Raw genomic sequence first — 12,073 nt, 5'->3', positions numbered from 1 at the left:
CCCAAAAAACCCTTTAATTCCCTGCTTACGCCCACTGACTCCCATGACACCGGGTCCCGTCCGCCCAGCCGAGGGCTGCGAGACACCCATCCGGGCTGGGAGCGGACGCGGCTCTTCCGAAGGGAAAGGGCTCTGGGCAAGGCGAGGGACAGCGCGAGGACACCCCTGCCCGGGAGGCGGCGAGCCCCAGGCCCTCCGCGGCACGCAGCCCCGGCGGGCAAACCCGCCGCTCGCCCGGCTCTGGCGCTTCCTCGGCGGGGTGAGGACACTGCAATTGCATTTATTGCTTCAAAAATTCAACAACCCCACAAACAAAAAGGAACAACGGAGGCAATGAAATCCCTTGGACAGATGCTGACAAGCTAAAGCAGAAATCAGTTCAACCAAACTGGGGGCGGGGGAAGAGTAAAAATGAATAAATAAATAAATGCATAAAGAAATAAATAATATAAATAAATAATATATTAAACAACCCTCCCCACCCTGTAACGAAAACGTAGCTTGGAGAATGGGATCGACGCTTGTTAACCATTGTTAACTAGTATTTTTAGTCCTGACCGCTCTTAGGCTATGTATAGTTCCTTTTTTTAATGCATTTTCTATACATTAATAAAAGAATCCGAAGGAGTGCCTGGTGTGCCTGGTCCCTGACGCGGCGGCGAGGAGCCGGAGGAACCGGCTCAGAAATAGAGGAGTCGCTACGGCCGTTAGCGGACTCGCCGGGTGAGCCGCGAACGATGCTCGCCCTTCCTGCAAGGGGGTCGCACGAGCCCGGGGAAAGCAGCAAAAAAAGCAGGGAAAAGGCCCCAAAAGCGGCCGGCGGAGGGAGCTCGCCCCGGGCTCGGCTCCCGCGGCCCCTCGGCCGCTTTCGCATCCTCCCGAGCCCCCGCACCGTGCAGCTGCTCCCACCAGCCACCGAGGCCCGAGGCCCGGCAGCTTGCACCTGGGGAAGCTAAACCCCGCAGCTTAAGCACTTTGGACCCAAAAGCACAGCTGGCAAGACCCTAAAGTCTTCAGTTAAACCTGGCCCCGGGGTTAAACCTGCTCCCAGCGCAAAGGAAACCCCCTGAAACCTGAATTGCAAAGCAGCCTCCTACTCGCCCCCACACTAACTAATGCCAAGGCAAGCTTCCTCTTTTATAACTTAAAAACAACAGAGGTCTCGATTCCCAGCGAAGTACCGCTGGGTTGTAAGAGCAAAGAATTTGCAAGTGATTTGGGAGGGCGTAAGCGAAACAGCCTTGAAGAGACAGCAGAAAACTAAAAAAGCAAAAACCCAGCACCAGTTTGTCCTTGCATAACCACGCATTTGTTTTCCCCAAGGGGTTTAAGCCCTCGGACCCCTGAGGGGCCACTGGGCGATGGGTCGCACAGCTTACACGAGTGCAGAGCCTAAAAAAAAAACCAAAAAAACCCAAGATAAAACAAAAAGGGAGAGAATCCCAGCCCAGAGCTCTGCGACATCCACAAGCAAATTCCAAGGGACCGGGATTTCAGCCAGAGAGTTTGCTGGGGTAAAACACACTTTCGACAGAATATGTTCCTAGGGAAAAACATTGGTTTAGCAAGATCTGTGACAAGGACAGATTTCAGAGGCCGTGGAAAGCCGTCTTTCTTCCAGCACACAGGCTTCATTTAGCCCGCCTCGCCTTCGATTTTAATATTTGACGCACAGCCAAAATGAGAAAGCCCGAAAGAAGATCTGCAGCCAGACAGTTGCAATATTTTCTAAATTTAATTTCGGAGAGACAAAACAGGGGAAATTTGCTTTGCAGCAGTTTAGAAACTTCTCTTTCTCGCTCCAATTTGGGGGGGGGGGGGGGGGTGGAAAAGGAACACACAAAAAAAAGACCAGTCGGGCCCCAGACAAACCCAGGGGACCGCGAGACCCCAGCGTGACCGGGTTTCTGCCCACGTGGGAAAGCCTGCGCTGGCGTTTTAGGCGCTCGGGGCTTGGCGCGACGTCCGGCCCCTCGGCACCGCGCTTTGCGCCCAAGCCTTGCGTCACGGCCCCCTTACCCAAGCGCCCGGCCGCCCCGACGCTGCCCCCGAACTTTGGTCCAGCGGCAAACATCGGGGCCTGGCTTTCGGCCCAAGGTCGCTAACTAAAGCTCTGCGTGTCGGGCCTGTGACTGGACCTGGGAAGCTGCAGCCCAGAGCCGCCGCGGGCTGCCCGTTCCCACAGGGATTCAGTTCCACCCGGCGCGTTGCTGCTCCCGGTCACCCAGGTTTCCCCCCGGGGCTCCTCGGCCTCCGGGTGCTGCTGCCCGCAGCCACGGCCCCGCTCACTCGTGTACGACCCATTGCACGTTATTTTCCCGTTCCTACGGCCGCGCAAACGCTGCTTTCACGGCGTTATGCCGAGAGCGCCGGGGCCCGCGGCGGGCAGAGCCCTCCCCTCCGGCCACCCTCGCTTTTCCTCTTTCGCCTCGCTCGATTTGCATCACGCGCCCCGCTTCTCCCCTGCCCCAGCTGCAGCCTCCCCGGGGAGGAGGCCACGCCGAACTCCAGAACCCCGCGGTCGGAGAGTCAGAGGTCGGGGAGCGGCCAGCAGCCGGGGGCCGCCCGGCGCTCACCCCGCGCCCCGCCGGGCCGCCCCATGCCACCGGCCGGGCCGCGCTCCGGAGCCGGAAAGCCTGCTGCCGCTCTCGAAGTAAATAGCGGCGGCTATTTTTAGGCAGCCCGCGTTATTGTTAGCGTCTGAGCGGCAGCTTCCTCGGGGCGGGCGGGCAGGCAGAGCGCGGGGGGCGGCGAGGAGCGCGGCCCGGGCGGCGGTGGTGGTTTCCATTGCTCGCGCGAGGCTCAGGCCCGGGCGAGCGGGAGTCGGGGCAGGCGGCGACGTCCCCACCGCTGCGGCCTGGCTGCGGACGGGCTCCTTCCCGGGCAGCAGCAGCGAGTGGGAGCCGTCTCCTCCGGGCTGGGAAAACACGCGGTCCCGCGGGACTGCCCGGCCTTGGGAAAAGCTGCCCGTTTGCCGCGGGCCTGCTGGGAAACGCGGCGGCCCCCCCAGCCCGGCGCTCGGCTTTGAAGCGCTCCAAACCCCCCTTAGGAGGGCTCCAGGGGCCAAGCAGCGTTTCTGGCCCCGGAGGGGCGCGAGGAGGAAGGAGGAAAAAGTAAAAAATAAATAAAAGGCATTATCTGGAGCCGGCGTGATTCATCGCCTTCGGAGTCAGGGCTTCCTCGCGCCCGTTAAGGGTTTGGGGAGCGCCCAGCGCGCCGGCGGTACGCGCTGCTCGGGGCCCCGAAGGGCTGCGGATGCCGCTCCGGCCTCGCTGCGGGAGCGGGGGGCATCCAGCAGCACCCGGGTCTCCCGGCAAGGCCGCGCTGGCCGGGGGGGCCGCTGGTGGGGAGAAGCTCAGGCAGTGCCGTCGGGGTGGTTCAAAACCCCGCGGTGAGGCGATGCGGCGCGGGGCAGCTCCCCCCGCCCCAGCTAAGGAATGGCTGGATTTCAGCGACCGCCTGGATTCCCCGTTTTCCCCCCATTTCGGTGGGAAGCGCGGCCGGGCGCGGGGAGGCGGCGCCGGGGGCGGCAGCCCAGCCCAGCCCGGCCCGGCCCGGCCCAGGCGGCGGGTCCGCCCCGCCGAGCCGGCGGCCGGGGGCGGCGCGGAGCGGAGGCGGCAGCGCCGCCGCCCCGTCTGCAGCGGCCGGGGGCCCGGGGCGGCGCGGAGCAGCGGCGGCGGCGGCCTGCAGGTAGGTCCGCGCGGGGGGCAGCTCCCGGGGCCGGGGCCGGGATGAAGCTGCCGCTCCTTTAAAGCCCGAAAAAAACCCAAAAAAACCCCCAAAACCGTGTTTTTTCGGTCGTTCCTCCTGCGGCGCTTCCGAGTGCCGGCGCCCGGGGCCGCCTGCGCGCAGATGGCGATCTTGGAGCAGATTCCGGGCAGCGGCGGTGCAGTTGGGCTTGCAAAATAGTTTCACTTTAACCCTGTGATCCAGCCTTCCCAGCTGCAGCTTTCCCAATCGCTCCCATTAGGGGATGGAAGTAGCTGCGCGCAGCTTCTGTCTGGCAGGTTTGAGGGCAGTGGGAATAAGCAGCAGCTTTAGTTTAGCTTTTGGTTTCTGCCTGGTGGTTTTCAGCACTTGTTGTTTTTTGTTTTTTTTTTAACATTTGAGAAAGGTTTCTTGAACCTGCTGTGGGATTCTGGGAGAGCGATAGCAAAACTGTTATTATTCACCATTTCCGAAACAGTAACGCGCGACCACAGCTAAGGAAGCCACTTGCGCTCGGTTCGTGCCAGACTTCCTCCCGTTTTCCTTTAAGCCTGCAGGTGCAAGCGGGAAAAGAGATGCCGTTGGTGGGCGCACACTTCGCCGCGGCTGTGCTGGTGGTACCAAAGGGCTCGCGGGCTGCGAGGGAGACGTTCGCTCACACTGGTGTCACCCATAGCTGCTGCCACCAGTGGAGGGGGGTATAAAGCCGGCATGCAGCCAGTGACAGGGGAAAACGGTCAGGTTTGCACTGCGATTGCTGCTTCGCAGCACGTTTCAGCAGTTGCCTTGGGTCAATCCGAGAAGTTAGGTCTCCTCCGCGTTAAGCAAACGTCTGTTTGGATGCGAGTTGGGCGTCACCTCCGCTGTGAGCAGTCACTGAGTCACGGCACCAGGGGTTTTGAGGCCACTCTCCCCCCGCAAGCACATCAGACCCCCGCAGAAGGGACGCCGCGGCTCCCGGGTCCCTCTCTGGGGGCCGTGCTTGCACAGCCCGTGCTCCCGAGGCCTGTCCCGAGCTAAGCTTCCAGCTGGCCAAGAGGAGGCGGTGGAGCTTTGTTAAGCCAGAGAGGACATCGGGGAGGCGTAGGAGCCTGCTGGGAGGAGCAGCTTGCAAACGGGGTGCTGAGGCGTCTGCCACAGCGACCGCGGGCAGCTCCCAGCTTTGCTCCGGTGTCAGGGCGCGCCCCGACGTTGCTGCGAGCTTTGCCTTCCCCCTCGGCTGCCTGCGGTCGCCCTGCCGCGCGCCGGATGCGGGCACGCGAGCGTGGCCACGGCAGCCTCCAGGTTTTGCTGTGCCGATGCCTCCTCGGGCAGCCGCCACCTTTCGCCGGCTACCCCAAACCCGGGCAGCGCCGAGGGGCCGCCTGAGCCGCGGCCAGCAGGGACGGGCGGCCTCGGGTGACCCCGCTGCCGCTGGCACCGCTGCTTCAGAAAAACCACTTTTTCTGCTTTCCCCTCCTGTTTTTTCTTTTTTTTTTCAGCTGAACAGCCCCTTTATGCGGCGCACAGGCGGCGCTTCATGCGCCGGACAAAGGCGATGCACGCGCCCAGAGAAGGGGCGCTGGGCGAGCGGCTCGGGGAGGTGGCCCAGGCCGGGCCCCGCACCGAGGGCCGCCGCAGCGCTGCTTTAAAGCAGTTCAAAGGGCTCTGGGGTTTGGGGATTTTTTCTGCAAACAATTAATTACCAGTTGAAAAGGAAGGTCCGGCCCTCCTTCCCTCCCCACAATGTCGGAGGCAATAAATATAAAGCATCTCAGTGCAGGAATAAAATCATACATCCTGTTTTGTCTGAAATTGAGGGGTTTGGTTGGGCTGGTTTTTTTCTTTTCTGGAGCAAAGTGTATCGTAGGAGTCTGGTGTTCCTGCCTGGATAATGAGCTGTCAGGATATTTATGGATAAATGGCAAACTTGCTTCACGCCGACCGGCCAGGCCAAGGAAAAGCTTCGCTGTTTGTTTGTGTTGCAGTTTAACCTTTGCTATACCTGGACTAAAAAAAAAAGCCTCCGAGAGGATGAAAGTGGGGACGCTCGGCGTTTTAAGCGAGCGGCGCTCTGCTTTTCCTCCTCCCGCAGGACGCGGCCGCGGCTCTGTTCCCTCCGTCCCTGCGCCGTGCCTCGCCGAGCCGGCGGCTTTGGGGCTCGCGGCGCCGGGGGACCCCTGGGAAAGCCGAAGGGCCCCGGCGGGCAGCGGCTGCAGGCCGGGGTTGTGCAAGCTGCCGGAGGGTTGCTACGGAAGCGGCTGGTTAACCCCGCAGCAGCGCGTAGCGCGGCTGGGAAGGCCTGGGAGCACCCGCTCCCTTCGCCCAGCGCCGAGGTTTAACCCTTTGCTGCCTTGCTGCAGCCCGCAGAGCCACCCGCCGGTCCGTCCTCCCGAGCGAGCCAGCGCCAGGGCTGCTCTGCCCGGGAGGAGGGAACGGCGTCGGGGGCGTTTCAGTCCCCAGGCCCTCTTTGGCAGCCCACGGGGAGCGAGGCCAGCGCGGTCACGGGTCTCAGGCGGAGACAGCAGCGGCAGCACCGTCCTCTCCCAGGTACGGGGGTGAGGCAACCGCAAAACTCCCCTTGGAGCGAGCAGAGGGTGGAAGGCGCAGCAGGTTGGCCGAAAATCAGCAATAAAAATATTAGATCCTGAAATCTTCATTTATCCGAGATTAAAACTACCCCCCCCCCCAGCACTGCCTTTCACTGGCTCCCGCTCAGCCGAGAGCTTCCCACACGGTCTCCCACTGACACTTACACATCTCTCCATCACGTTTCCCACACGTGCGTTCAAAAGAAAACCCGCCGGTTACGTGTGGCCAGCTCAGGGCTACGCTCGCTTGCAGAGAGAAACATAAATTAGCAGCATCCAGGCCGTTTCTGGAGCTGCCCCTCGCAGGCACCTCTCCCGCGCGAGGGCTTCCCCCGGAAACCCGCCGCTCGGCGGCACCTCTCCCTCCCCGAGGGAGAGGAAAACCTTATGTCATGCCGCAGAAATGCTCCTCGGCCCTGCCCGTCCCTTGGAGCCCGTCCCAGGTGAGTCACGGAGGCCCTGGGCACGTATTTCGGGCTGCATGCAGCACGCCGCGCCGCGGCAGCAGGGCGGCCCGTACGCCGGGGGCCCGCGGCCGTGGGCCGGCTCCCCCAAGGCAGCAGACGCCTCACCCCGCCGAGGCTCCGGCCGTGCCGGCAGCTCCACGGAGAAACACACTGAGGGCGCAGCCACCTGATCCGTGTGATTTCCTGTCTCTGCAGGCACCGTCCAAAGACGCTTCTGGAGCCCATTAGCTGTTTACAGGGGCTGAACGTATCCCGAGAGGCCTTAAAGCAGAAGGAGCGTGCCAGGCGCAGGGAGCAGTGCCGGCAGCCTGCCAGGAGCCGACATGGAGCAGAAGATCAGCTCTTTCTTTAATTCCATCTTGGATCTCATCCGTACCAAGCACGAGGAAGGCGTCTTCAACACCGTCTGCCTCGCTGTGCTGATGGGCCTGCCCTTCGTTGTCCTCATCGCGTTCGTCTTCATCTGCTGCCACTGCTGCTTCTGCAGCCGGAGGGGAGCAAGCAGCAAGAAAGGTGGTGCCAGCAGCAACGGGCAGCTCCACGCCGAGAGGAACAAGAAGAAAAAGAAGAAGAAGAAGGATGAAGAGGACCTGTGGATCTCGGCTCAGCCCAAGCTGCTTTTGCTGGACAAGAGGCCGTCGTTACCAATATAGCAGGCAGGAGGGTGACCAGGCCCTCCCCGCGGAGACCCTGCCAGTCCTTTCAGCTGCGCACAATGAGGGGCGAGGAGATGCCATAGCTGCTGCCCCCTTTATAGTGACTTTCAAAAGAGGATGAACTCAAAAGCCAGCCAGTGTTGAAGGCACTTGTCGAAGGCAAGGCAGCTGGGCACACGTTTATGCAAGCCTCTTTTCCCCCACCACGACAGCATGCCCAAGGGCAGAAACCTATGCAAAAGGACACGCACATGCACTGCCGAGCACATGAGAGTGACCTGCCACCAGGCCATACGTACCCTCGCCTAGAGATGCACCTTCCGCCACAAGCACGACGCGCTCGTATTGAGCTGGCACTCAGCAACCTCAGTGTGAGCCTATCCGTTTGCACTCGCGTGTGTAAGCGTCTGCTGTAGCACAGGCAAGTGTGCACAGGACTGCGTGCACTTAATGACTAAGCTGTCCGTGCACACACTCTGCACAAACACGGACACCCGCGTGCAAAGCAAGCGCACACACTCCTCATTCACGTGCCCTGCCACAGAGATGGCACGGCTTGGCTGTCTAAGCTCCATCCAAATCCAGACCATCTTGGAGAAGCAAAGAAAGCTGAGTGCAAAATTACATCACAGCTCAAAGTAATGCTGTCTTCCCACCCCCCAACCCAAAGGCAATAAGAGCTTCTGAAGACAGAGGCACCTCAACACCTATCCCAACCTTAGAGACCTCAAGATACCATCTTAAGGCAGCAAAGCAGAAGGACACGCTGCCACCCAGACGAGTCAGAAAGGAGAGACAAGGCCGCAAGACCAGCCCCTTTGCACCAGCACTGAAAACCTCCTCAAAAGACTGTTTTAAACAGATTTGCCTTTAAATAGCCCACCACGCTGCAGCAAACGCTGCATCGCCTCTATGCTACTGCAAGAGCGGGAACGCACGCTGAGGCTGCGTAAACGCTTAGCTGCGGGCGTTGAGTTATTTATTGAATGACTACTAAAGAAGGGTAGGACCAAAGGCCCCTGTGACACGGGGCTAGGAACTGATCCAAAGCGGACCCACTTCCCCTGCACGCGCAGCCGTGCCCTCTCCTTGCAGCCCTGGTGCGCCGCGTCGGACGCGCACGCAGACGCGAGAGCACGTGCCGCTGCCTCCGATGCCACGTGGGCAGCTCTTCGCAGAGCACTTCGGTGTTCCTGTCAAACAGCTGGCTCTGGGATCGGGGACGTGCTGTAGGAGCAGGGGGAGCGAGGTTCACGCCCACAGTCATCCTTCATCCACGTACACATCACGTCCCTCCTGCCCAGCTGGACCCTGCACCCCGCTCCCTCTCCATCCTCATCTTCCTCCAACGTGCGACAGCTCAGCCCGGCCCAGCAGCTACCCGCACCACCCGCGGCTCTCACCCCTACTGCTTTTGGCTCTGCTCCCCCAGCACCTACGTGCCTAGCCCACCACCCGCGGAGCCAGGGGTCTCCTCTGCCCCCTCTCCCCACCGCCAAGCTCAGCCGCTGCCAGCAAGGAGCGTGGCCAGAAGCTGCATCACGTCTGGTCTGTGCACTGCGTCTGCACGCCAGGTGTTTTCCTCCCGCTTACTTGCGCTTTCTAAGCTGTGGAAGCAGGCCGAAGGTGCCAGCCAGCCATCTGGGGGACAGGGAGCCAAACCCGCACGGAGGAGCCCGCCAGACACAGCCGCTTCCAGCCCCGGAGAGGGCAGTGCCGCCTCCGGGAGCCGCCTTCCTCGGTGCCCGGGCGCACGCCAGCGCGGGAGAGCCGTCTTTCCGAAGCGGCCGCTCCTGCCACGTGGTCCCGGTGCAGCCTGTTTTGTCCGGCTGACAGGGCGGTGATGTCAACGTCACATCACAGGGTCTGGCCTTCATTTGGCTGTGGTGGTAGCAGCCTTGAGGCCAGACTCTGCATCGCACAGGCCTTTAAATTGACCCCATATGTGCCTTATTTTCCAGTCTACTTTGTTACCATTGAAAAAAGTGACTCCATTCTCCTCCAAAACAGGAAGCAACATATAACACTGAAAACATTAGGATTTGCCACACCTAGCCGTAGAGGGAAACGTAGCTCCGGTCTCCATCCCAAGCCCTCAGTCCTGCCAGGATCTTGGAGAACTCGCTCCTCCTTCCCGCGTCCAGGTGCCCTTCGCAGCCCTCCTGCCCCCGCGGCTCCCCGGAGGGCAGAGCAGCCGCCCCCCTCGTCCCCGGGCAGGGGAGCCGCCCGCGCAGGTGCTGCTGCTGCAATCCAGAGGCAGCAAAAGCCCCCGAGAAAGGGTGTTGCTCTCCGGAGGAATGAGAAAAGCAGGGCTGAGGAAAACGAGACGGGAGGCCAGAGGCTTGCCAGGCAAGCAGGGCTGGGGAGGCAGCCAGCACCGGCGGAGCACAGCATACCTGGTGTGCAGCTGCGGTGCCCTGCACGGCTCCCTGGAAGGGGTCCTCCTCCCAAAGCCTTAGCGAGTGCAGTTTCAGGTGAGGGCAGCCAATTCCTACGAGAACCAGAGAAATATCAGGGAAACATCTATGTCCTCCTAGCAAACGTCGCCAATTTAGGTGTCATGATATTCAAACCCAGGTCATAATTTCAAGAGCCAAATCCACCTCTGTAGCAAGCTGAACTGGGCAGCAAGAGAACAGGGAAGGAAACAACCCAACCCGCACCTACCCGACCTGCGCTGGGCTGCGGCTGAGGCCCGGCATGGCCTCTGTGCCCCAGGAAGCAGGGGAGACAATTTGCTTAAGGGCTGCCTTTTTTGTTTTTTTGACTAAACCAAGGACTGAATCAGCTGAGACAGAAGACCAGCGGCAGCCTGAGGTGCACCAGAGCCCATCACCTGTGGGCTGGGCAGCAGGAACCCTGTAGCACCCGCACTGACAAGGAAGCAAGACAAGCATGGTACAGAAACAGCACTGCGCGAGTCCCAGCTCCTCGGGCACCGCTGCACTGCCTCCCCCCAGCTGCATTTCAGTATCGGCCTTTTATTTTCCTAAACAGTTCATGCAACAGGGGAAAAAAATTCTTTGCAATAACTTTTTTTTTTTACAAAAGAATAAATAACTAAAACTACAAAAAATGATCTGTGTTCTCTAGTTCTCATTCGTGTGTTTATTTCCATGGTGAAATCTTTCTTGTAGCTGCGTTCTGGCCCTAGATGAGACACTCGGAGAGCTCAGTGGGCAGAAACGCTGTGCAGTCACTGCCTGCAGCCAGCTGCACAGCTCAAAGACATTTTCTTAAAGAGACAGTTTAATCAAGTTTAATGGCCTTGCCTTATTAATGAGCACAGTGGAACTCTCCTCCCCCAGGGAAAAAAGTAGCAGGCAGAAGAGCAGCAGCGTTTCTGCTCTGCAGGAGGCAGGCTGCACAGAGGGCCTTTTCCTGGCTGAGGGTCAGCAGCACCAACTAGTTAATCCCGGTTGGTTTTGATCACAGAAGTGTTTCATGGCCACCTCCAGCCTCTCTCAGCTGTTTGCATGAGGAGCATGGTTGGAGAAGAGACCTTAACCTGTCTCCTTTTCCATCCACAGCCAGACTATGGGAAGCCCAGCAGCAGCTCCTGCCTCCGCCTGTGGGGGTTTCAACCCAAACGTCTTCTGACTTCAGGCCCAGCAGTGTAGATGTGGGTGGGCTGGTGGAGGTGAGGGAGGGCAGGAAAGGGCTTGCACTCCCTGCCATAGCGGATCTGCTCCGCCACAGCAGAAGGGATGGGGTTAGCTGTCATCCCTGTCCTTCTGCTTGGCCCTTTCCTCCCTCCAACGCTGATCGCTGAGAAGCATCAGGGGATGAGCTGGCCAAGGAGGGAAGCGGAAGGAGGACTGAGGGCAGGGGCTAGCTGGAGAAAGGGAAGAAAGCTTATGGGTCTTAGGCTAGAAGTAGGTTGGGGTTGAGGTCAAGGTGAAAGTCTCCTGAACTGGTGCAGGCCAGGGACCAAGGGGGTACATGAAGAAGCCCTTTGTCCCCACAGGCCCCTGAAGCCCCACCAGGAGGGGAGAGCTGGATCTTACTTACCACACCTTCACTGACTGTTCCTCTATTTCTTTAGTCTACAAAGCCTGGAGCAGGGACCAGAAGTAACAATGCCACTTTCCAAGTGGGTCCCCAAAGCTCCGAGACACTTTGGTCTTCTCCTCTCTCCTCGGCCCAGCAAACACTGAGTTACTCCATTCAGAGTGCAACGGCTTTGGGAAGAGGAATGCCTTTTCCTCCCTCCTCCTGGAGAAGTGCTGGGATAGTGGGGCAATGGATACAGCACCACAACCTCTCCCCCGCAGAGTCCACCCCTTGGGCACCCAACAACAGCAGTGGCTGTGCTCAGTCCCAGATGTAACACAGCAGACAGGTCATGGTTTGTGGGGCCCAGCAACTAAACAGCCAGCATCAGTTCAGTGATGCCAAGGCAGAGGATCCTTCTTGGCCCCAGGGCACATGGCAAACTTCACTGTCTACAAAATTTAAGTGACCACAGGACAAGGCAGAGGCTCTGAGAATATTTCAGCCCTAAGGCACCCGCACTGCAGTTCTGTATTTACATTTCTGTTACAGGGCTGGGTATAGCAAGAAAATGAGGGCAGCAAGAGGATGTGAAATTCTTGCAGGACTACCCCAAGCGGCCCCAGCCTTTCAACCAGAACAGCCCGTTCCTGAAGGCAGAGCAAAACAACTGTGTTAT

At 59.8% G+C, this 12,073-nt stretch overlaps 1 protein-coding gene across 1 annotated transcript; it reads left to right on the top strand.

The window, feature by feature from the left end:
* Positions 1–3,547: 3,547 nt before the first annotated feature.
* Positions 3,548–10,480, top strand: KIAA0040 (KIAA0040 ortholog). Its single transcript, XM_064515605.1, has 2 exons — positions 3,548–3,690; positions 6,941–10,480. The coding sequence occupies exon 2, from the start codon at positions 7,069–7,071 to the stop codon at positions 7,396–7,398; it is 330 nt and encodes a 109-aa protein (XP_064371675.1). The 5' UTR covers positions 3,548–3,690; positions 6,941–7,068; the 3' UTR covers positions 7,399–10,480.
* The last annotated feature ends 1,593 nt before the right edge of the window (positions 10,481–12,073 follow it).

The sequence above is a fragment of the Dromaius novaehollandiae genome, chromosome 8, assembly GCF_036370855.1.
Source record: "Dromaius novaehollandiae isolate bDroNov1 chromosome 8, bDroNov1.hap1, whole genome shotgun sequence".
Classification (NCBI taxonomy): domain Eukaryota; kingdom Metazoa; phylum Chordata; class Aves; order Casuariiformes; family Dromaiidae; genus Dromaius; species Dromaius novaehollandiae.
Note: the sequence above shows the minus strand (reverse complement) of the source record. Positions and strands in the feature narration are given on the sequence as shown.